Source organism: Mustela erminea, chromosome 16 (genome assembly GCF_009829155.1).
Source record: "Mustela erminea isolate mMusErm1 chromosome 16, mMusErm1.Pri, whole genome shotgun sequence".
In the NCBI taxonomy this organism is placed as follows: domain Eukaryota; kingdom Metazoa; phylum Chordata; class Mammalia; order Carnivora; family Mustelidae; genus Mustela; species Mustela erminea.
Genome location: NC_045629.1, coordinates 68790565 through 68816457, shown reverse-complemented (window position 1 = coordinate 68816457; position 25893 = coordinate 68790565). Strand labels below are relative to the sequence as shown.

Sequence of the window (25893 nt, the reverse complement as noted above, 5' to 3'; positions counted from 1 at the left end):
AAAGGCTCCCAGGATAAACCTGAGACCCAGATTCAAAGGGCTTGAGGGAAATCTGGTCATTTCCAGGCTTTCCCCCAAGCTCCAGGCTCCTGCTGAGCCATCCCAGAACGGCTTTGGTCCCTGGTCTCACTTTCTAAAGCATTCCAGGAAGGAAAATCTGAAAAACATTATTTTAAAAAATTTGACTTTCCTGAATTATCCAGATAGGGGTTGACTCTGGCACCGGAGTAGAAGATTTCTAGTTGGTCTTTGCTCCAAAGAGCCCACCCAAGTGGCCCATGCAGCTTACACCAATGCAGAGACAAGGTCCTTCAGAACGTTATCCAAAAGTATTTATTCACTCACTCATTCATTCATTCATTCATTCACCCGTATATGCATGCATTTAAATGTCCATGCATTCAACAACTTGTCTGATGACTATTGAGAGGTTTCTATGTGGATACAGCAGTGAGCGAACCACCCTGTCCCATGGCCATGTGAGGGACACAGAAGGCGGAACACTTCATCTGTTCTGAGTAAGTGCATTGAGTTGACTCCTAAAGGAGGAGTGGGAGCAAAGGTGAGGGTCAAAGAGGTGTCCCAGGTAGAGGGAAGATGCCATGCGAAGACCCAGAGGTGAGAAAGGAAGTGTTGCTTGTTCTCAGAGCTGCCCGTGGTTTATGGAAAAGCTGGGAGAGGGTGGATGGGAGGCACATGACTTTGAAAGGCAAGTAGAAGCAACTCCAAAAGGCCTCATATGCCCTGCGGAAGCGTTGAGACTCTATTCTGGATTTCAAGGGCCTGATATTATAACTTTGATATAGAAGAATGAGCAGGCAAGCTGCTCCTAAGGAAGCATGTTCTGGGAATAGTGAATGCTGGTTGGAAAAGGTGTGTATAACGCAGGAAGCCCCTTTGGGTATCCGTGATTGTGCTAAGCAATGCGACAGAGGTCAACGTGAAGAGAAATGAGTGGGTCTGAGAGATACCAAGGATGTGGAATCGTGAGATCTTAATGGTAACTAGTTGGATATGGGGTGAGGGGAAAGAGGGAGCCAGGGAGAAGCCCCAGATTCCTGGCTGGCACAGGCTGGTGATGGGCCACCTGGGAAGTAGAAAAGGCCACCTTCCCAGGTGGAAGTAGGAGGGTTCCTTCCAGGGGCGACACCGGCAGGGAGCCGAGTCTGAGATGCGCAGGTCCTCGACCCGGGCAGGAGCCGTCCTCATAGAAAAAAAAAAAGGGGCTGATTCAGGAGAGCTTTGTGAGAAAAAGAAATCCCTTCTGAAGTGTATTTCTGGCACTCAGAAGTTTAAAAAAGAAAAGTTACAGAGCAAGTAGTTGGACACCCGTGACCAAGGTGGAGCTGCAGGAAAAAATTCGGAGGAACAACATCAGTAACAGCGCTCCAACTGACCCAGAACTAGGCAGCGATTAATCACCACTCTCTCATAGGTGAGCTCATCCTAGAATTTTCTGTTTCTCCGGCTGGAATCAAACAGCTAGGTCTTCCCAGAATTGTGCAGGTGGAACTAATCCCTGAGACTACGTGAACAGTCTGAGGACACAAAGCTAGTGGCTTGCCAGGACCGGCCCGCGGCTCTCCTATCCCCGTCTCCCCAAGTGCTGCTGAGGGGGACGGTGCCCGAGGCGAGACATGGGTAGAACACCTCAGCCTCTGCCAGCAAAGACAGAAGGAGAGTCTTTTTAGTCCCTTCCCCCTCTCTACAGTGATGCCCCCACTTCTGCACCTTCCCGCACACATGGCCCAGATTTGCTTTCCCCCTACTCCTTTCACCAAAAGGCATCAAAGGCATCTACCAACCTTGTTCCTTATGGATCCTGATCGCTCAGCTGGTTAGGAGCAATCACGCAAGTTCAACTAATTCAGGTCGCTTCAAAAGTGACCAAACCCATGCAGGTCATAGGGAGCAGGCATCAGAAGAAGGAGTGGGAACAGGCCAATGTAGGACTCTCCAGACTCCGGTTGTGAAGAGAGGGTTTGGGGCTGCTTTCTTGAAATCTCAAGATGCTGCGGAGGGTAGCGGGTGTATGAGTTTCCTAGAGCTGCTATAACGAGAACCAGTAACCACGTGGCTTCAAACAGCAGAGACCTACAGTCTCCTAGTCCTAGAAGCCAGAGTCTTGAGGTCAAGGAGATGGCAGGCTGTCCTCCCCACTGAAGGCACTAGGAAGGACCTGCCCCAGGCTTCTGCTCTGCTTCTGGTGGCCTCAGCTGTTTCTGGGTTTAGAGACACACCTCTCCTCTCCTCCGTCCTCATGTGGCCCTCTCACTGACTCTTTGTGGCCAGAATCGACATTCTGTAACAGGCTTTCAAGCCTCGATCATTCAGCTACCACCTCCCATGATTTTGATCAATCTGAGTAATAGAAACATAACATTTTTCTTTTAATCAACTCATTCAGCCCCTGTCCTTTGCAAAATGTCAACAACATCATGTGTTTAATGTCTTAGTGAGATCTTCATATATGGTTGACCCTTGAGCAACACAGGTTGGAACTGAATGGGCCCACTTATATGCAGATTTTTTATAGTACTATAAATGTGTTTTCTCTATGATTTTCTCAGCAATATTTGCTTTTCTCTAGTTTATTGTAAGAATATAATATATGATACACAAAACATACAAAAAATGTCAATGGGCTGTTTATGTTATCAGTAGGCCTTCTGGTCAACAGTAGACTATTACTTAAATCCTTATGTTTTTGGAGACTCACAAGTTATACATGAATTTTCTACTGCAAGGGGAATTGGTACTCCAATCCCTGTATTATTCAACGTCAATGGTGTGTCTGTATGCATGTATGTATATATGTGTATGTATATGTATATACACATCTATATAACATACAGTCAGTAAAGGAAGAGGACTCCTGTGAATCCGGGCTGAAGAACGTAATTCAGGGTTTGCCATTTTCTCATTCCCATACCTTCAGTACCTGGAGCATTTTTCCAACCCTGTCTCTATGGAGATTCTAAAAAGGATAGTCTCCTCTTCTTTCTTATTCATTATAGGTTTGGGTACTGATTAAGTTGCCCACAATGAGTATGCACTGCTTTGAGCATCAGGAAAAAAAAAAAAAAACTTTTTAGAAAAAGTGTAATTTAAAGATGTAATAGTCAGAAGTTTAAAGAGGCAACTACCCATGATGCCGTGCAAAACCCCCAGAGTGGGAAAAACTTTCATTAGGACTTCTTTCTTGAGATGGACAGGGTTATAGGTGGACTTGATCTTGTAGCAATCGGGGCCTATATTTTATTTTATTTTATTTTTAATTTATTTATTTGACAGAGATCACAGAGAGAGAGGAGGAAGCAGGCCCCCTGCTGAGCAGAGAGCCCAATGCGGGGCTCGATCCCAGGACCCTGAGATCATGACCTGAGCCGAAGGCAGAGGCTTAACTCACTGAGCCACCCAGGCGCCCCAGGGGCTTATATTTTAATCTTTTCCATTCAGTTTGAAGTACATGGAGACCAAGGAACAGACCACACCTTTTTTTTTTTTTTTGAGATTTTTCAGTTTTACTGAGGTATAAATTCACATACCGTGCAATTCACCCATTTAAAGTATACAATTCAGTGGTTTTTAATATATTTACAGATATGTGAAAGCATCTCCACGGTCAATTTCGAACATTTTCATCACCTGAAAAAGAAACCTCCTGCTCTTTCGTCATTACCCCTGCCCATCCCACCCCCACACACCACTTTCTGTCTCTACAGATTTCCCTATTCCGCACTTCCGTAGGGATGGAATAACGTAATGTGTGGTCTTCCCTGACTGCCTTCTTTCACTTAGCAGGATGTTTCAAGGTTCATTCGAATTGAAGCATATATCACTACTTTATTCCTTTTTCTGGCCAAATAATGCTCTGTTGTTTAGACATACCCCATTTGTTCATCCATTTGTCTACTGATGGGCATTCAGGATGTTTCCACCTGTTAGCCATGATGAATGATGCAGCAGTGAACATTTCTGTGCAAGTTTCGCGTGGACATTTGTTCTCTTTTCTCTTGAGTATACACCTAGGAGTGAAATTAAGGCCATACCCATTCCTCTTTCTCCTAAAATGCCCAGCACCGTGCTTCACACAATGTGAGGCCCCCATGGATATTTCTCAAGTGAGTGAAAAGAGTACACTTTTCCACAAGATTTTAATGCTGAAGGGTCCATCTAAGTTCCCCCCAGAACTTCTGACCATGGCCCTAGCTTCCTGAGAATTAACCAAAATCAACCTCCATCTTCTTTCTTTCTTTTTTTTTTTTTTTTTTTAGGATTTCATCTATTCACTTGACAGACAGAGATCACAAGCAGGCAGAGAGGCAGGCAGAGAGAGGGGGAAGCAGGCTCTCCACTGAGCAGAGAGCCCAATGCGGGGCTCGAACCCAGGACCCTGGGATCATGACCTGAGCTGAAGGCAGAGGCTTTAACCCACTGAGCCACCCAGGCGCCCCTCCATCTTCTTTCTTACTCACTCTTGGCCTTGTGTCTTTCTCTTGCACTTTAGGAACCGATGAACCAGCCATCATTGAGATATTATCAAGCAGGACATCTGATGAGAGGCAACAAATCAAGCAGAAGTACAAGGCAACGTATGGCAAGGTGATTCCAAGGGTCCTTGCAAGCAGGCACACACAGCCTTGGCCTAGGCGGTCTCTGCTTGCTCTACACTCCCAAGGCAGCAGAGAATATCTTTAAAGCTTTACCGAGTTAGCTCAAGAGAAAACAAGGTGAAACTACTCTTTACAATTTTAACTGATTACAGAAAAACTGAAATCGTGTTGTTAACTTAATAGCCTACAAAATCAGTATTCCTAAACCCTTTCTGAAAATCGACTTCCTTACTCTATAATCCCCCTGTCATTTCCCCACTCATTTGGACCATTTCTACCTATTACCATACAGATAGGCTAGGGACTTGGGACCTGGTTTTCACAGGTGGGTCTTCATACAAGAATTCTTCATCTATTCACTAGGCTTCAAGAATGATGCATTCTTCATAAGTGATTATGACAGAAAACTAAAAAAAAAAAAAAAAAGCAAACAAAACACAAACCTCCATTTCATTAAACATGAACACGTGTTTTCTTTCTTCATGTTTCTTTTCTTCTTTTTGTTGTTGCTGATGGTGTTACATATAGAAATCTTTAAGTGTGCATTAGGGTTTCTATTTTCTTTATTAATATGGGATGGACACAATTTAACCTTTTCTTAATGTCATTAGAATTATTAGCATACAAAATGAATAATCATATATAATCAAATATATGAATAATCATATATAATAATCAAATAATCAAAAATAATCAAATATAGCATATGATCATTATGCTATATTCGAATCCATATTTATAAAACCTTTACAGTTTCAATCCGTCTATGTATAAATAGGTAGAGAAATGGGTTTTCTTACTTGACTCTGGGCAGGCAACGATCTCTTTAGACCCTGGTGTCCTCACACAGAGAATGAAAGTGGTGATTTACCTTTCTTCCCAGGTTGCTGAGAGAATCAGCCAGCCTCCTGATAGCACCTGTCAGTAAAAGGAAGCTATTCTAGGTTTGACTGTTTCCATTTTACAGAGAGGAAACTTGCAGCTCCCCTGCATACATGACTCATGCAAAATCACATGTTTAGTAAGGAAAATAGCCGACACTCCAATCCCACTCTTTTGAGTCCGGGGCCAGCGTCCACTCCTAAAGAACCCATTGCCACGAGAGGAGCTGTTTCTTTCCACACTCCGTGGCCCAGATGGCTGTGCTTTTACAGTTTCTCTGCAACTCTTTTCTCGGTCGGGCTGGTCAATGTCATTCCTTGAAGACATTGACCAAAGTTGGTGAATCTGCAGTTCAGCTGCATGGAACGGAGTTGAACGACATTGAACTTTTATCCTCGTGGGCGTGCCTAACCGTAGCAGCCTCTCATGTGCCCCATCTACCTACCCCCCACCCTGCCCTCGTGGAAAGTCAGTTCAGGCTTCTTAAGCCTGAGGGTAAAGCAGAGTAAATGAGCTCGAGGTGAGGACTTAGGGGCTTTGCTAAAGGTCACTTGGGCATTTCCAGCTTCAAAGTTTGCAACACCAACATGTGCCCATCATTTACTTACACACCAGTTCATGGATGCTTCAGACAGCCGGGACTGCCAAGGAGGTGGTCTGGAATCACAACATCTGAAGCTCAAAGACCCTGGCAAGGGACCAATCTAGGTCCCCCCATCAATGGAGTTCCAAAGAGAACACGCACCCTAAGGTGACACAGCTAGTGAGCAGGAAAACCAGTATTAGAGCAGAGAGATCTCGAGCCAGCTTCTGTGTCCAAACAGAATGTAAACACACAGGAATTTGTTTTCATGCTTGTGGCTTGAAAGAGTAGGCAGCTGGGATTTCTCTCCCCTCAAGTTCTATACAATGGCTGTCTGGCCTGAAAAGTCAGGTCCAGTCTTCGGATGGATCCACACTGTGGGGCACTGACCGCAGGCCTGCCTTCCCGGGATGCAGCATTAGACGGAGCCTTAAGACGGAGACAGTAATACCAGTAATACAGTAATACCACGGCCCCCTCTTGAGACTACAGATCCCATAAGACAAAGTCTTCGAGGTTTTTCTCCCAGGCTCAGAGCTCAGAAGTTCATGTGAGAAAGAGCTGATGAGTCCATTCTTCGAAAGTTCCTTGCAGCACAGAATAATAATAATACTCACTCACTGAACATTTAAAGGGTGCCAGGCACTGTGCTTGGGTTTTATACAGATTGTCTCTGCTATTTCTCCCAAAAACCCTAAGGAGGGAGTTTTATTATCTCCCCACCCCCATGTTCCAGAGCAGGAAACTGACATTTGGCAAAAATACATTTCCAAAGTCACACGGCTGCTGGGACCATGTCGTTAGCCATCATGTCGCGTTGCCAAGTGGCCAGACCCACTAAGTGCTGTGATTTGGGTTCCCAAGATGCTAGCTGCTCCGGGGGTTCCCCCACCCCGCTGGTCTGACCCACTGGGGGCCATCTGGATAGGAAGGTCCTGCTTTGAGGTCCTTGACTAACGTTGGGGACACTGGCGACTCTAGTTAGACTGAATACCAATTCTTGTCCCTTTCATCATTAACCCATCATGTCAGAGAGACACTGGTAGGAGCAGGCAGTTTACCTATAATAAGAGGCACTTGCCAGAAAATACCCGTGATGATGGACACTTGCTAAAAACAGGTGCCAGTGGGCATTTCACATACTTCGTTTCTTCTCCCTATCTGAGTGCTCCCACGTGTCTCCTATTCAGGTTTAACAAGTTAACCAAAGCAACTACATGTGGTGAGCTCAGGATCGTCCCGTTATTCCTGCTGTGCGCCTGCAAGGATTGCTACTTTATTGTTGCCCCTGCGCTCTCAAACCCATTCCCATTTGGATGACAAAGGATCTGACCCCCCTTAGAGATAACAAACCCATAGTTTAGTCCTTTCTAGTCGAACAAGTGTTTGGGGGCAAGTTTTTGGGTCAGTAAATGGGAATCATGCCAATCCTTCTCCTGCTGGGGCTGTTCTAAAGATCAGGGAGAAGGCTTTCTGAACCCTAAAATGTCCATTTAGCAAATGCTGGCTCTTACTGTCTTTCATCTTTGGGGTCTTCAGCCTTAAGCAAGGAATCTTCTCCGCCTATCTGCCAGCCCCAGGACAAGATGGAGAGGAAGTCTCTGTCTAGGAAGGTGACTGCCACCAGTGTCCTCCAGAGCAGGTCATTCATGCCGGTAGAGCTCTGTCCCCTCACTCCCCTCCCCAAGTGTCCTTGGAAGTTTTCCTGTTGACCCTGAGGCCATGCAGAGGGGAGAGCCACACCTGTCCCTCTGCTTTGGGCCCCTCCCCAGTCAGGGCTCTTGCTGTCTTCCTACAGGACCTGGAGGAGGTGTTCAAGAGTGAACTGAGTGGGAACTTTGAGAAGACAGCCTTGGCCCTTCTGGACCGCCCCAGCGAGTACGATGCCCGGCAACTGCAAAACGCCATGAAAGGTCTGGGCACAGATGAGGCGGTGCTCATCGAGATCCTGTGCACAAGAAGCAATAAGGTTAGTTCCAGCCAAGCCTTCAGCCCCAGCCCCTGAGGGAGCATTCATACGCCTGTCAGAGACGGTAGCAGCGGCCAGAAGGAAAACGATTCTCTGCATTCTACTCAGGGGCTGAACCAGCGTCTGGACAGAAATGCGTCTGCTTGTCCTGTGCAGGAGAGCTCTCTCTCCCAATCTTCTGGCAGTCAGTTTTGGTGTTGCTGCCCTTGGCTTGACAGACTAGATCCTTCCAGAACAGCTGTGTCGACGTAGCTTTTGTTTCTCTTAAAGGAATGCATAGTTTTATATGCAGGAGGCAAGATTCTACTTTGCTCTTCCCAGCCTGGGTTTGCAGGTCTTCTGGCACAAATAACGCAATGCATGGTCTACGCGCGCTTGTGCAGCTGCCTTGTCCGCGGTTGTCGTCTAGCCTAGAGTACCAGTAGGACTGCAAAGAGGCACAGAGGCAGGTGGTGCAGACGGGGATCCCAGTGACACCCTTCCTGGCTTCCGGCACCTTCCTGGAGGTTTCCCTCTGCCTCTCTCAGCAGACCTTACCCCCTGTCCCTTGGGCACACGCTGACGTTTCAGGAGCTGGAAAGAGCCTTTGTGAAGGTTTTGGTAGAAGCCTCATTCTTGGTTCCAGAAGCCATTAGGCCCAGGGAACTCATCAAGAGCAGACTGGGTCCACAAATCATTATTCAGAGACCCCTTCCCTCTTCCACAACCAAGCGCCATGTAGGATGGGGAAGTCCAGCAAGGAAAATGGCAGAAAGTCCAAACATTCTTTGAAGCCTCCAGGTAGGAAACAGAAGCAGTGTTTGGAGCAGACAGCAAGGAAAAGCTTCAACAGAGCTCTGATGCTGAAATGTTGTTTTCAAAGCCTTGAGTGCAGACGACCCTGGGTTGGTTCCTTCTGCTCAGCCTGTGCTGTCCAGCATATTTCTTGAAGCACGACCATGCTCCAAGCTACAGCCTCAACCCCAAAACCCCCTTCCTAAACATCCCTGGACTTCTCTTCTTTCCACAAGAGAATAAAAACCCTCCATTTCAGGGAGTTTCCATGCAGGACCGGACCATGGGGAAGGGTCAGCAAAGGAGGATGCTGTCAGTTTGGTCCAGTAGTTACACAGCGTTCCCGACTCAACATCCCCCACCTTCTGGAAACACCGTAGTCCCAGCCAGGAGGCATCCAATATGGGGTCAGTCGGCAGCCTGCTTTGGCAAGGTTCCAGTCATTATTATTCTGTTATTTGACCACATGTGGTTCCTCCTCAATCTAGTTTCCTTCAGGCCCTGCTCTCAAACAACAAACAAGCTCTTTTTCCCCCCAGATCAAGTAGAGGTGCCAGTAGAGAGAAGAAAGTAAGGAGAGAGCAGCTCTCAGGTTCAGACAGATCCCGGCAGTGGGTTGGAAGGCGGAAGTGGAAAGAGCTGCATGGCCACAAGTGGTCAGCCGCCACCAGCCCCTGTGTCCCCTCACGTCCCCACAGGCTCCTCACCTTCCCCTGTCCCTACCACCTCCCCTGCCCCCACCACCTTCCCCTGTCCCCACCACCTCCCCCCCACCCCCGGTTGCCTGCTGACTCTCTTAAACAGCTTCCCGGTGAAGCTTTGGGGAAACACCTGCTCTCAGACACAACTGGCTTAAATGTAAACTGAGGCAGCTCCCGAAGGGGCCACTCAGCGCGAGTCATTGAAATACAAAAAGCACATCTTCCCACTCCACACTCTAGAGAGAGGCCTGCCCTCCTGCACACAGCATCCCGTGGACTGAACGAAGCCTGTTTCAGGTAGAGAGAAACTGGAAACAACCTAAATGTCCAGCCATCGGGAGGTTGGCTGAATAAGCGGTGGCTTATTATGGGATGGAACATTTTGTATCCCTGAAAAAACACCCGGTGACTACGCATCAACAGAGCTGGATCTCCAAGGCGTCTTACTGAGTGAAAAAATAAGTCAAAGAACAACATATACAGTATGGCACTTTCCTAATGCATTCACGGAACAATGCTATATATTTGCAGTAGCGCATCCATCCCTGTACAGAGGGGAAGACGGATCCTTGGGCAGATACTCACTGAGCTTGTGGCATTGACGACCGGAGTGGGGATGGGGACGTGGGATGGGGTGAGGCGGTGGGTGGTCAGATGTTAGCTTGGCACTAGTAGTTTTGCTTTTAACCAAGGAGAGTGCGCGTGTCACTTGTGTGGTTTGGAAAGTTTGCACAAGGGGCTTCTTCACACCTCAGGGACCCAGGCGTGGTTCTCTCTGGAGGAAGTTCTAGAGGCATCCTGAGTCCAGAGTCTGGCTCCAGCCGCTTCCCTTTATGTGGTTCCTACTGATCATCCCACTTTGGAGTAATGATTTTTCTTTTACTACTCTTCCTAGGAGATCATCGCCATTAAGGAAGCCTATCAAAGGTGTAAGTGACTTTTTGTTCTGACTTTGGGTAAAGAATGTTCCTTTTGGGGCACCTGGGTGGCTCAGTCGGTGAGGCGTCTGCCTTCAGCCCAGGTCATGATCCCAGAATCCTAGGATGGGAGCCCTGCATCGGGCCCGGCTCAGCAGGGAGTCAGCTTCTCCCTCTGCCCTCTGCTGCTCCTGCTGCTTGTACACTCAGTCGCTCGCTCTCTCTCAGATAAACAAATAAATAAAAACTTAAAAATAAATAAATTTTACAGAACATTCCTTTTAAAATACCTCTGGGAGAGAAATCATCTGCTTTCTCCCCTCCCTTTTTCTTCTTTGAAAGTATTTGACAGGAGCCTTGAATCAGATGTCAAAGCTGATACCAGTGGAAACCTAAAAAAGATTCTGGTGTCCCTGCTACAGGTAAGATCAGCCCCATTAAGAGGAGCTTCTCTTTTGATCAACTCAACTGATTACAGACCTGAATAATATCTGTAAAACTTCCTTTGTATAGTAATGTAACACAATCATGGGAGCGACAGCTTACATTCACAGGTCTTAATAGCCCCATTCAAGGGCAGGGGATCATGCAAGACTGGGCTGCTCAGGGTCAACCTAGAATTCTGCCTGCCACAAAGGGCTTACTTAGCTTAGACTTCCAGGACCTTCCAGGACCAAGTCTCAGGGTTCTTCCATACCAGGAACCTCCGAGAGGTGAAAAGCGATACTTCTAAAGGAACACTATTAACTTTCCCATGAAGTCACTCTAGGGGACGTTATGAGGTTGCTTTCAGCCTGCTTCAAGGTCCTGGGGTTTGGAGTGACCCGAAAGAAAACCCGAGTGTTGTCTCAGAAGTTACTTTGTTTATCAGTTGTGCCCTAAAGATGGCAGCAAAGAGCAACACTGTGGCTCTGCCGGGCTCCCACCTCCTCCGCGCCACCCCTCTGAGATGGCCCCCAGCTTTCCAGGACTTTCTCTTTCTGTCTTCTGTGGTCAAGCAGGAGCTCGAGTTAATAACAACGTGTCAATTTCTCTAGGCTGATCGTGATGAAGGAGATGACGTGGACAAAGATCTAGCTGGTCAGGATGCCAAAAATCTGTATGATGTAAGTGGGCCGGCCGGCGGGCCTCAGCTCATTCTTTCTCTTTTCAAAAATTTATTAGCGCTGTTTTACGCAAAAGTCTCTTTATGTCATGAAAGCGGGAGTTACTTGAGAAATAAGTATGATCTTTAAAATAGTTCTTCATATACACAGTCTTCGTGAAACCCTAAGAATTGTTCCTACTCCTGCACTCCAGAGTTGACCACATCAGATCCGCTTTGGAACAAGGGAGGGCATGAATAATATACATAAATATGTAAAGTCTACTCGCGGTGAAAGCCTCACGTGCTTCGTCGATCAACTTGACTTCTATTCGGTGTATATTTTATGATTTCCTGCCAGTGAGGCCTGGTCATAGAACAGGATACTCAGTCTTTCTGCAAAAGGCTTTTTTCAGAATGTTTGCTTTTGGCCCACAAGGCAGGGGAAGGCCGCTGGGGCACTGACGAGCTTGCCTTCACCGAAGTCCTGGCCAAGAGGAGCCACAAGCAATTACGGGCCACCTTTCTAGCCTACCAGATGGTAAGTAAACAAGTCCTAGGGTAACAGGCGGGATTCCACTAAAACTTCTTATCTCTGGAAGAAGATCAGGGATCAGGAACTACTGCGGGGGGGGGGGGGGGGGGGGGGGGGCGGGTCTCTGACAATAGTCATCCTTAATCGGAAGTGATTTGGCTTCTCCCCCACCTCAAGGGATATTTGAGAACGTCTGGAAACATTCCAGGGTGTCACTTGGGTGGTGGGGAGACTGTGCTAATAGCATCTAGTAGATTGAGGCCAGGGATGCCACTAAACACCCCCAGGGCAGCTCAGCAAAGAATTATCCAGCCCAAATGCAGTGCCAAGGTTGGGAAACCCATTTTCCAACCTAGACTAGGCAAGCAGAGGAGAGCCACGTTGAGGAGCAAAGCCCTCGAGTCAGCATCCAGGTTCAAATCCTGGTCCTATTACTGGCAGGTGACCCGACCTCTCTGTACTCATTTGTAAAACAGGGACCACAATCCTTATCATCCTTACTGTACTTACACCCTGACTTGACTTACAATCCTTATCATCCAGGATTCTTTCGGGAGTTAAATAAGATACGGGGAAAAGGCTCAGAATAGTACGTGGCAGGTGGTAGGCACACAAACGTTCTCCCTCATTATTCCAATTTACAGCTGAGCTGACGACGTGCCTGCCACTCCCACGACAGATGGCATCTACCTCAGAGACAGGCTCCTGAAAAGATGTGCATAAATGACTTTCATAACAATTATTATTTTTTTAATCTAATGATAATTTTAAGCCAAGAAGAGGAGTTCGTTACCTCAAGGCATTTAGTGGGGAGTCCTACCCTGAAAATCAGTCTTAAATTGCAAGAAGCCTTCTTGTGGAATGTCAGATTTTCTGTCTCCCATTTTATACTTGGAGAATGCTTTTAACCATCCCAAGCACTTCTGTGCCCCATATCTCATTTCAGTGTCACAACAATAGTGCTACGTAATGTAGGCTGAGCAGCCAGTGTTACCTACAACTGTTGGACAAGGAAAGTCTGTTACGAGTAAGGCGCCATCTGTAACTTATCAGGACCACACAGCAAGCCAGTAGCAGAGAGTGGACGAGAACTGTAAGATTCCCCAGCCCCGGCCTCTACCTCGGCTGGAGCTGGCCGCTCCTCACTCGAAATAGTGTTTCCTGTGTGTTGCCAGCAGATGAAAAGACAATAAAGCTTAGGAATTTTATCATTACTGTATATAAGCCTTGAGGGCCCTCTGCTTTCAAATCGTGCCCAGAGTCATGATCAAAGCCAGCTGACCCTGTACTCCCTTGGCCTCTGCTCCTGGAACTATGTAGACTCTGAGCTAGAAGACTTCTCCATGACCTACACCCTCTTCCCACATGGCTGGGGCCATGGCTGGAGTTCCGGGGGATGGCTGCCATTGGTGATCACTCTGGAAACGCACGTACATGGGAGTGTGTGTATGTGTGTGTGTACTTGAACTATGGGCCACCTGCAAGGATACCCTCCAGGCCAGTTGTTCTCAAAATTAATCCCCACACAGCAGCATCAGTTTCACTTGAGAACATGTTAAAAATGAGAATTCTCTTATTTAAAAAGAGAGAAATAATTAATTAATTAATTAATTAAAATAAAATAAAAAGAGAGAGAGAATTCTCAGCCCCCACCTTCGACCTACTAAATCAGATTCTCTGGAGTTTGGGTCCTACTTCCAGGTGATTCTGGTGCGTGTTAAAATTTAAAAGGTCTGCTCTAGACTACTAGCCATATGACCTCGGGCAAGTTTTTAAGGATTCTGTGCCTCAGTTTCCCCAACTGTAAAACAGGGATGATAATGGTGCCTACTTCATAGGGTTGGTAATTAACTAATGAGTTAATAGTAGTAAAGAACATAGTAGTAGGGCATGTAGTAGGTGCTCAATAAACACTAGCAACTGTCAGTAGTCCAATAAAGTTCAAATGGACAATAAGATAATTTACTGATTTAAAGATTCTTTACGTGAAACTAGCTCTAACATATTACCTATTCATCATTCCAAAAGCTTTCCCAGAACAACATCCATCTTGATCTTTCTCATTGATTTTTGTGAGTTTCCCCTGATCTTAAGACCCTGGTTCATAATTCTTCCCATGGGTCTCTGGCTAAAATCAGTAAGCTGCTAGCATGAGATCACGGGAGTACGTTATGTGGCATAGGTCGTTCCTGGCATAGAGTTGAATTTTTATTTTGGCATGAAAACTTCGCGTTTTACCCTTTCTTTGCCCTCCAGCTGTGAGCCTTAACTACTGACACTCTCAGAAAGCCCTGCCATTTAACAGAGCTTCCCCCTTTCTGAGACACCACACCAGAACATCACAGTCCCAAAGGTGACCAACCACAAAAGGCCTGTATAGTTAGAAACCTATAGTTCAATTTAGATATATTTCTAACTGTATAGTTAGAAAGCTGAAGTCATGGGCCTCTGGGTGGCTCAGTTGGTTGAGGGTCTGTCTTTGGCCCAGGTCACGATCCCAGGTCCTGGGATCAAATCCTACATCATCAGGCTTCCTGCTCAGCGGGGAGTCTGCTTCTCCCTCTTACTCTGCTCCCCCCGCTGCTTGTGTACTCGCTCGCTCTGTCTCTCATATAAATAAATAAAATCTTAAAAAAAAAAAAAAAAAAGAAGCCAAGGTGTGTTCCCTACACAGGGCTCAGTATAAATTGTAGGTCCACATACCCAGACCCAGGCACACTGTGTCCCCACCACGCCTGTCACCACTTCTCCCCTCACCTCTCTGTGTTCTGAAGCTTGTTCCAGAGCCTCTAGTTCTAACCACTTGGGCCAAAGCCAGAGGGCCCAGGGTTCTGCTGTGGGAATGCTGTCTCTTTGGGTGAATCGGCTTGAAAAGAAATGTCTCCTCTATTCTTCTAACAATCTTCCAACAGACACACTACCTGGTAACTAGAGGCCTCAGAGGCTTGTCTGGAATCCAACCCAGGCCCTGTGTTTTGTACGAAGATCGGAAAACCTGATCTGTCTAAAGAGCCCCCTAACAATTAAGTGTTCCAGTAACTACAGTGAAAAGGCCGCTATGTGCAAAAGAGATTCATAATAGCCTGGGCCAGTCCATTGTTTTCCATTTGTGTTCCGTGGAGCCCCTGGGGGTGCCTTGGTAGCTCCCAGGAGGGGGATGTGGGCAGGAGAGAGGGAGACAAGTGGGGGCAAGGTGAGCAGTGCTCCCCTGGAGTTGTGTGATGAAGAGGCTGGAAGAAAGCAGAAACCCGGCAATACTGCCCAGGGCTAGGGTACAGAAGCCCTCTCCCACCTCCCCAGAACAGCTCCTTTCCTGCTTTGATCTGTTGTACGACTGAGAGTCTGCAGAAAATGTAATGCACTATTCTGGCCCAGCGTTAACAATGGAAACAGAAAGCGGTTTAATGTGAGGATTATTTTTTTAGTAAATGCAGACCTGTGTGAACAAGATGTCCTCTTGAAATGCAATCTCAGTCTGCAGAAAGAGAACCCTGTTCGTGGGAAAGTGAAACCAGTCCCTTTCAAAATACCAGCTCCTGCAGCAAACCGAAGAGAGGCTGGGGACAGCTAAGGAAGGGACAGAACTGAAAGCCCCCCAAGCCAGTCCCCACCGTCAAGGTCCATCACCCATACCGGCCCTCTAGATGTCGAACCCTGACAAGGAGATCAAGCACCAGGGTCTCATTAAATCTCAACCCTCCTCCCCTCCCCTACCTCTACTGTGCTTGCTTTGCAAAGAACGTTTTGTCCACTTGTGTTTTCGGAATAAACCACACACACCCCACCAGTGTGTCCCCAAGGACCCCGATTATTTACGGAACCACAATTGTGTCACACCCTCAAAAAAAATTTCTATGAAAGAAGTTTCAGTATTCTTAATGCTTAACTGCATGTCCCCAGACCCAACCAAGAGCCCTCCTTTCTCTTCATTTGCCTACCCTGAGTTTGGCCCCGGTGGTCCTTGCCTGAAACACAGTCACCATTTACTCTGAACTTCAGCTTCTGTAAATATTTGGAAAGAAACCTAACGTGGAATGGTGTGCAGAGTGATAGGTGGGCCGATGGTGAATACAGGATCATTTGGAATCACCCCTGAGTGAAGGAAAGTGGCATTTTGATGTGGTCAGCCCTCTGGCTCCCAGCCCAGGCAGCACCATTCTATCAGAAACATCAGACCAAGTTCTTATCATGAACTTCACAGTCCCCACTGCTTATTTTGCCCAGACTGTGGGTGGCTGAGTCCCCAGTCCCAGGACACGGGAGATGAGAACAGTACGGGTAAGAGGATTGCCACCACAGACAGCCTCCCAGGAAATGGGAAGCGAAAAGAATTTTAAGAACGACCCTGGAAACTTAACTATTACCAAGATGTAAAGAATTATTGTAACAGTACAGATTCATTGTTTTCGCACTCCCAATTTCACAGATGAGCATACAGGCCAAAGGAGTGGTCCTCACTGGGTCAAATCTGACCCCCTAGAGGTCAAAAGTCATCAGCCATGAGAACCCCCACTCAAATGGGGGCCACCATCCCTGGCCATGTAAGGCACAGGGCCGGATAGGTTCCTTAAAGCCACATGACCAAATCTGGAAGAGTTCAGTGCTTTTTGTAGAGAAATGACCCCACGAGTACCAAAGCCAAAAGCAAAGCCTGGAATAACAGCTGGCCTTTGGTTGTCTCTCCAGCTCATCAACAAAGACATTGAAGAGGCCATTGAAGAAGAAACGTCGGGAGATCTGCAGAAGGCCTACTTAACTCTCGGTAAAGTAGACTGTGGGGAGTCCCTGCCTTAGATTGGGCTGCCAGTCCCAACCAGACGTGGAGTCAGAGGTTGGCATGTTGGAAGACTTTAGGGAGTAGCTTGGAAACCACACCTCGAAGCAGCATTGGGTAAGGGAGAGAGCGAGTGTGATGCGGTAGGAGATTTGCTGCCCCACCCCCATGGAGCCCTGGAGCCCAGAGGGAGTAACCAGGAGACACTGGCTGCATCCTGGGAGCATTTGCAACCCTGGGTAAGGCAGCTCCTTGGTGGGGTTGGGCAAGGGGAGCAGCATTCCTGGGGAGGGACTCACCCATGAGCAGCCAGTAGGCAGCAGTTGGAATGAGTGCCTTGCTCCTGAAGAGGGCATCTGGGCAGGATGCACCACAGCCTCCATGACAGCCCCATTAAGATGGTGGGTCCACAAAAGCATCTGTCAACAGTCTGGGACCATTGTCTAGACTCAGAGAGCGTGAAGTGTTTCCGCCAGATTTCCAATCCATGAACAAGTTTTTGCCCATGCCTGATGGCTCGAGGGTGTTCTTTTCCATGGTTCCCTTCAATACTTAGAATGAATGAGGTCTCTTTAGCAAGACTGGGGAGGGACACCAGACCTTTCTTATGCCAAGCGAACATCACGACCTTCTCTCCAGGTGTTGCCTATAGGCAGGAAATAGCAGAAAGATGGGCATGGCAGTGTGTCTGGCAGGCTCCTTTTTCCTTTCTACAAGCCCTGAAATGAAGGCATTGTCCATTGTCCATGCTCCTATGGTGAGGAGTTGACGGCACCATCCCAAATAGCACAAGAAATGGAAAGATAGATCCAGTTCAGTTCAGTTCTCAGAGGGAGAACTGAAAAAGCATCCCTGAAAGTTAAAAAATGTGCTCTATCTGCCAAACTTCTTGTTTTGTTTTATTGTGGGGGTTCTAAAAAATTTTTTTGAACAATGTCAGCAATTGATTTTTTTTAATCCATCCTCATTTTTCATTCAAATTAGCAGGACCTCTACTATGATGTACAGAGGCTTAAACATCCATGGTGTCATTCCTGACCCACGCTGACATACATGGACGACTGTCCTTAGGGCTTCAAAGATGAGTCTTTTAAGTGGATGGAGAGATCCACTCACGGCCTGACTCAGAGGCTCCAAATCCTTTTTGTGCTTGCAACCCATGAAATCAGGAAAATACCGGAATTCAGTCAGAAGATTATATTAATCTTCATTAATATTAATTATTACTGGCAAACCACTATCAAAATTATTATTAATAATAATAAAAAAGTCATTCCATTCTTTAACAGTTAGTTAGCACCTAACCCAGGTGCAGCAATCAGAGGCAAGTAGGTCTAGTTCCTGCTCTTAAGAAGCTTAAAGTCCATGGTGGATATCCACAAACCAACAGATTAGGTTACAGTAAAGATAAAAAGAACCAGTGTGAAGAGAGCACAGGGGAAGGACAGGCTATGTCCCTGGAGATGGGCATCATGAAATGCAGGACTTCATTGTACTCCAGTGGTAGCAAACTTAGAAGTGATTAGAAACTACCTCAACAAAAAAAGAAAGGAAGAAAGAAAGAAAGAAAGTAAGTAAGAAAAGAAAGGAGGAAAAGAAAAGAAACGACCTTAAGAATAAAGCACACAAGTTGTAGAACATGACTTCACAGTTCCCTTTTGTAAACTTCACAGTTCTCTCCTCATACCTGACTCATAAAAATGCCAGTTTATGGCTAAATTTGAGACCCAGTGACTCCCACCTCTTGCAGCCTCTGGGGCAGCACTCCTCCAGTGGGCTCCACGGACCACTGACATCAGAATCTTCTATGGGGAGGTGTGAGAAAATACAGTTTCCTGGGCCCCACTCCAGGTTACCTAATAGAATCTCCAAGAATGGGGCCCAGAAGCCACACTTCTCCAAGCTCCCCCGAGGGACTGTCTTGTCCTCAGAGTGGCTGGCTACATGCCACAGCTCTAGCCCCACATTTTCCTGGCTAGCCTCTTCCACACTCTTGAGGGATTCCTGCTGCTGCTAATAACAACGTTATTCACCACGTGTAGACTGTGTGCAATAGGAAAGTTGAGGATTCTCTTCCCAGAATATCAGGAACCAGGAATGTCAGGAGAGAAGACACCAATGAAGGGCTGGAACATCCTGACATTAGGCAGACAATTGAGCATCTGTGAGTCCTGCACTGGGGAGGGTCTTAAATGAGTCTCAAATATGCTACTCCCCAAATTGACAGGTTCTCCCCACAACGGTCACCAGTACAACAGCTTTTGGATTATTTTCTGAATAAAGAGGTCAGACACCTGAGGCTGGGCTCTTCTCCACTGAAAGTTTTGGGGAGTCCGCACGGCCTATAAAAGCAAGAAACAGACCCTCTCCCCCAACCTAGGCCCCGCTTCCCTAACCCTCTTCCTCTCCAGTGCTCATAAGGATCCGTCATCCAGGCAATTACCTAGAAAACAAGAGTTCCCATTTCAGGACACACTAAGGACGCACATTCCGCATTTATGCTAAACGGATTACTTGTTATTAATTACTAACATCAAAAATGTGGTGTTCTAGGTAAATGTCAACATCTAAAGAGTAAGTGGCTCGTACCCCCAAAATGTTTGTCACGATGGGTCCCCATGACCCTGGGAGGTGGGGAGCGGAGCTGTGACTTCCGCGCAGGAGCAGAGCCTGAGCGGTGAACCGGAACTGCGCTTCACTTCTCTGGGGATTAGCTCAAAGCTGGCAGGCAGGGGGAGGACCAGAAAAGAGCAAACGAGCAGGAACACAGGAAGGTGGTCCGTAGACAGCGTCAGACATTCCATCCGGCCGCATTCCAGATGGAGAACTAAGAAGAATGTGGGGCACTTGGAAAAGATTCCGAGATGAGACTCGCAAAGCAAACCCCGTGAGGAAAAACAAAGGATGGGAAGGTGGTTTCGCGCAGGAAAGTAGGCCACAGTCCAGCAGAGTGAGCGCACGATTATGAAGCTTTATTACATAGTGTCACCGGCCAGTGCGTGTTTCCCCTCTGAACCGAACGCCAGCATCCGAGATTTCCTATAGATAAGAAAAATTACTTCTGCTCGTAAGAATCATGAACTTGGCAGGGAAGGCCTGAGGGTGTGCCCAGCGTTCCTCCCCCTCTGAAGGGCCTTCGGGGATCAGCACAGGTGATGCTGAAGGGGTTTTGACTCAGGTCTTGGTTGAAGAGCCCAGACGCCCTGAGCCAGGGGAATCTTCCAGATCCCGTTAGAGTCTGATCTGGCTCCTTTCAAACATACATCTCACCATTGAGTCAGCTCCAAGGGCAGCCAGGTGACACTCTGGGTCAACTGTGTCTTCAGAGGGTCTCCATGCTATACAACATGTAAAAGCCTCTCCTTCTCTGGTCCTTTGTCCTGCCCAGTGAGGTGCGCCCGGGACCAGGAGGGCTATTTCGCTGACCGTCTGTACAAGTCCATGAAGGGCGCGGGCACCGATGAGGAGACACTCATTCACATCATCGTGGCCAGGGCTGAGGTAAGACACGCTCGACTCCAATGACGCGGGCAGCCACTTCTCTTCTGGCCACCGCTGATGTCATCCACAAATAGTTTTTCTTCAGGGTCTATTTACAGAAAAAGTAACACACAGACAGCCCTTGCCTGCCCAGACTTTGTGGAAGACACTGTGCCGTGCTCCAATCTGTTTCTTTTTATAAAAATACAATAATGATAGTTGCTTCTATTTTTGCCATCTGTGGCTCCGGAGAGCTGGTGGCCTGTGCAGAGGGGACCTGGCGGGGCCGCTCTGGGGAGCACAGCCATGCTCAGTTCCATTTTAAGGAAGACGAAACAGACACTGGAAGGTTGATGGCAGACAGGTCACCCAGCAGGGGAGCCAAGAGCTGGGCCCACTGTTGAACACAGCGCAGGAGCCCAGTTTTGCACAAGAGACAATATTTCTCAACCTTTTTTTTTTTTTTTTAATTATCAATCATCCTACTAAGGAGCCTTTGGGACCCAGTGTTTTTCCTCATCACCACTCCCCTCAAAATACCACAGATAGACTGTGTATCTGTTTATGTTCTGTATGTATATATTGCGCTCTGTAAATATACGTATGTTCTTTTTAAAATTTAAAATCAATTAATTAACACATACTGTATTCTTAGTTTGGGAGGCAGAGTTGAGTGATTCATCGTCGCGTAGAACACCCAGTGCTCCTTCCATCAAGTGCCCTCTTTAATTCTGTTATGTTCTCTGTGTGTGTGTGTGTGTGTGTGTGTGTGTATATGTACTTTCACATAAAAGGATTAAGGTTCTTTTCGCCCTCTTAAGAATGTACTTTTGTCCTGTTGGGAGTAGCAAACCATGTGGCCCTACTTTGAGAGTGCCTGCGTGTAACAAAGAGGGAGATGAGTAGCCCAAAGCTTGGGATCAGCCGTCAAGATTCTCAGTGGATGCTTTGGATCAAGGGGCCGCAGAGTGAAGGCGAGACAAAATGAAGGGGACGTGGCATCTCGTCCGTAGTAGGAGAAGCGTCGCAGAATGAAGTCTAACTGAGCCCTTGAAAAAACACAGACATCTTCCCTCCAAAAATTGTTAATTGAAGGGGGATAGATCCCAACCCAAATCCTGGCCCATGGCTTTTGACAAATAATACTTAACATCTGACACCGTTTTAAAATATAACTTAGCAACAAGATCTCTCTTTCGTTTTTAATTTCTATTCCTGGAATTTCTCCTCCTCCTCCACTATTCATGGTTTCTCCTCGCTTCCGGCCCATGACTCTTGCTACCCACCCCTTCCCTTCTCTAGTCTCTCTGCCACTCTCCTGAGTCTCCCTTTCTTCTCCCCTCCCCAGATCTCCCGTGGTCTCTGTCTCTCTGTCCCTTGGCAACTCACCCTCCAACCCACCCCGAAAATTCTCTGAGATCCTGAGGCTCAAAGAAGCAGGTGTGCAGTGGAGCAGGGCGGGGCTTCTGAAAGCCTCCAAGGGATCGGATGGTTCTGGGGGGGCTCCCTGGGGCTTGTGGGGACTCCACGTTCACTGCAATGTGAGCCATGGGATGGTCATTCCAAAATGCTCTGTCCCATCTTGGGGTTGGCCCATATCCTGGATCATTTCCACATATGGGTCATTCCCTCAGAATTCTTCGGGCCCAGTGAAATGTACTGGCCAGATCCCCTAATCTTCTAAAGCTGCCTGGTACCAGAACGGAGCCCCAGTGTCGCCCATCCCACTCCCCACACTGACTCCCACCGCCCCAACTGCTCCCCGAGCCAAGTGGGGGACCAGAGAGGAGAACCGCATCCTGCTGGAGTCTCCCTCCTGCTCAGCACCCACTTCGCACAATCGTTCATTTGCACAGTCCCGCACCTTCTTTCTCTCTTAGTTCATCCCTCCGATGGAGGCAGGAGGAAGAAGAACCAGAAACCTAAGGGACAGTGTATGAATCTGTCTAGAACGCACAAGAGAGTCTACTGTCTTAAAAATTAAAAAAAGAACCCAAGTCCCTGTTAAAGAAAGCTCTGTGCTGCTTGTATGAGACATTTCTCTCTGTACTTCCCATTTTTTCTGGTGCAAGTATTGTCTCCCTCACTAGGTTCTAAGAGTGTTTGGAGCTAACAACCTTTTTATTTATTTTCCTTCTGAATCTTCTGCCAATCTCCAGCACCCAGGCTTTTCAAGTTATCAATGAATTCAAAATAACCCCTACAAATTGATACTGCTTTGAATTTTGTTGATTGGCACTGATAGCCTTGCTGAACGGGGTACAACAGCCAAAAAAAAAAAAAAAAAAAAGCTTCATTTCAAATCTCTGTTGATAATTTTCTTAACCCTTTACCAAGGGTCAGCAAATTGTGGCCTGTAGACCAGGCTTGCTACTTAATAATGATTCATTTTTAAATGACTATAAAAAACTCAAAGGAAAAATACTTCGTAATACATAAAAATCATATGAAATTCAAGTTTTGGTACTCATAAATTTTATATTGGGATATAGATATATAATAAATTTATATTGGGATATAAGTATATCCTTAAAGTTGCAGAGGTGGAGATATATATATATTTTACATATATATTTATATTTTATATATATAATATATATTTTTAATATATATTTTACATATATAAATAAATACATATATTCAACCTTTAGAGATATAGACTCTGCTTTCCATTCCCATATATATATTTTTTACATATATATTTATATTTTATATATATAATATATATATTTTAATAGATATTTTACATATATATAAATAAATACATATATTCAACCTTTAGAGATATAGACTCTGCTTTCCATTCCCCATTCATAAAACAAAAATAACAGTAGTCCTTATTGCGAAGGGTTGTTTCGTGGCATAAATGAGCAAATGAGGACAATTTATTCAGAACAGTACCTGCCTGCATTCACAGGGAACATGCTATAAATGTTCTTGTCCTCATAGCTGTTGTCATGTCTCCTCCAGGCAGACCTTCAGGGGATAAAAGCAAAGTTCCAAGAGAAGTATCAGAAGTCTCTCATTGACATGGTTCGCTCCGACACCTCTGGGGACTTCCAAAAGCTGCTGGTGGCCCTCTTGCACTGAACCAAGCCAGAAGAGCGGGAGCCCGGGGAGGAGCCACCCTTGTTGAGAGCCCATTTCAAACCAGATCTGTAAATGTGACTCCAGCACATAAAGTACTGAAGAGTCCTGGCTTATTTTCTTGGCAGCTTGAATACCGTAGCCCAGCCAAGCTGTTTAGGTGAAGGGCAGCAGCCTCCAAACGCTTGGACCGGTCACCCCGAATGCTGGCTTAGCGGGTACCCGAACTGCCTTTTGGCTTCCCTTTAGCCTGGTGAACTGAATGCTCTCTGAACACAAATGAAATTAGCCGTTGATGAAAGGAAGTACACTTGTAATAAAATATTCAGAAGAATATGTATCACACAGAGGTGGGTGAGGACTGAATGGTTAAAGGACAGCACTTCTGTGGGGGCACCTGGGTGGTTCAGTCAGTTAAGCATCTGTCTTGGACTCAGGTCATGATCTTGGGGTCCTAGGACCGAGCTCCATGTCTGGATCCCTGCTCAGTGGGGAGTCTGTTTCTCACTCTCCTTCTGCCCCTCCCCACCCCTAGCTTGTGCGTGTGCTCTCTCTCTCTCTCTAATAAATAAATAAATAAAATCTTTAAAAAATGTTTTTCCTTCTGTGTGTTCAATGTCAAATCCTCAGTGGTAATTAAAGTGTGTTATGCACCCATTGACTGCTTTTCTAAAGACTCTGTTGATTAGTTTGGCTCTTGTCCTGGAAACACAAGACTTGTGAAATTCAAACATAGATGGGAAATGCAAACAATAACCTTTATTAATAATCACCAAAGACAACAATCAGGGCTAGCAGCAAGGAAACAGTTGAGGTGTCCATGTGGAAAGTAACTAGGGGTAAAACACACTAATCTGCCGCCCGGTATAAATGGTTCTTGCCGCCCTAGACATTTAAGCCACTTGGTCCTCAGATCTGGTCTTCAGATACAATTGGGCTGGGCACAGTGCCAACAAGATCAAGGTCAGGGAGCTGACTCTCAAACAGATTGGTCCCACACCTATAGAATCTCTGTTCAAAATGTTAGTCTCCCAGCCATGTGTTACTAGACATAGAGGGGACTGTCAAGAGAACATGGACACTTTGATCTGATCGTTACGGTTATCATTTACTGGGTGATTACTTGTGTCTGGCATGGCTCAGTAGCACACTCTCGTGTTTAATCCTCTTGACAGTCCTATGAGGTTAATATTACTCCCATTTATCAGTAGAGGAACCTGAAGAGTTGGTTACCAGGCTGGTAATGGAGACTCAGGCCTCCATGTTCAACAGAATGCTCTAAGTAGACGAATACAGGCACAGCTCTCTGCCCATGAGCAAAAAGAGGGCACCCACAGCTCTGCCTGAAGGAACGGGAAAATGCTTCACAGAGATGCATGTGTGCTGGGTTTTGAAGAATGTATGAAAATCGTCCAGAGAAACAAAGTAGAAGGGCAAAAGCAGAGGTTCAAGCATGGGGAAGCAGGATGTGTTCAGGAAGTGGTGAAATCCATTCTCCCGGGCATAGATGCGGTGAAAGGAAGGAGGGTTGGGGAGGCAGGCCGTGAAGCCGTTGAAAAGTATGTTTGGATCACATTAGCAGTGGGTTTGCCTGCCAAGCGTGGGCTCAGTCCTTTGGGCAATGGGGGGTCACTGGAGATGTTTAAGTGAGGGAGAAACATGATCAGATTTGGGCCTTGGCAATGGACTTGGTGGTGTAACCAACATAGAGCAAATAAGCCAAACTCTCAGTATCAACGGTCAGGTCATGGGATGTCTTTCTAGTGGCAATAAAATGATGACTGACACATCGAGACGTTAACATCTGTGTCCTCCACACACTGGTTTATCTATCAGTCATCGCGGTCATTATGAGCTTCAGCACATAAAAAGGTTTTCTAGAGCCAAGCTTAGTGACAGATCACTATGTTGACTGACTTGTTGCCAAAGCTGGCCTTTGCTTTTAAAAACAGAAACAAGACAACTAGTTCTCGGGATCTGAGCTCCCGGTAAGCACAGAGAAACAAACCAACAGAAGGAAAGGAGATCCGTTAGCAGCAGCCGCTGTTTTTGAGATTGTTGAAGGCCACCCCTCACGCCGAGAAGAGAAGCAAGGTTATTTCACGGGCTCAGAAACAGGCTGAGCCAACCAAGAAGCAAAGTCATTTGTCTGGTCAAGGTCTCCCACGGGAAATGCGGGAACTCAAACCTACGTTCTTCCAACTCTAATGCCTGAGCCCTTTGCCACGCAAGCTTGGGTCCAGAGGCCTTTCTCCAAAACTTTACTGAGCAAGGCAGCAGGTTCCTCCATCTGTGGCTGCGGAATGCTGCTTACTGCTCACCGTGTGCTTGACTGGGGGCTGACTCAGGAGAGCTCCTGTCTGGTCTGTCCCAGGAATGTCCCGCCCCGTGGCAGGCCAGGAATTTTCTCCTTTTCCTCTCCACACGCCCCTGCCCTGCACAGGTCCCACCTCACCATTCCCCAAGCACCCTGTTCCCCGAGCCCTACCAG

At 46.8% G+C, this 25893-nt stretch overlaps 1 protein-coding gene across 2 annotated transcripts in view; it reads left to right on the top strand.

Annotated features, from left to right (window-relative positions):
- Positions 1-23859, top strand: part of ANXA13 (annexin A13) — a 58909-nt gene extending 35050 nt beyond the window's left edge. For both annotated transcript variants that reach the window (XM_032316673.1, XM_032316672.1), the window contains 9 exons: positions 4511-4605; positions 7880-8050; positions 10421-10454; positions 10785-10864; positions 11480-11548; positions 11966-12067; positions 16748-16823; positions 20224-20336; positions 23286-23859. In XM_032316673.1, coding sequence (XP_032172564.1) covers positions 4511-4605; positions 7880-8050; positions 10421-10454; positions 10785-10864; positions 11480-11548; positions 11966-12067; positions 16748-16823; positions 20224-20336; positions 23286-23405 — 860 coding nt within the window. In that variant the 3' untranslated portion in view covers positions 23406-23859. The remainder of the gene's footprint in view (positions 1-4510; positions 4606-7879; positions 8051-10420; positions 10455-10784; positions 10865-11479; positions 11549-11965; positions 12068-16747; positions 16824-20223; positions 20337-23285) is intronic.
- The last annotated feature ends 2034 nt before the right edge of the window (positions 23860-25893 follow it).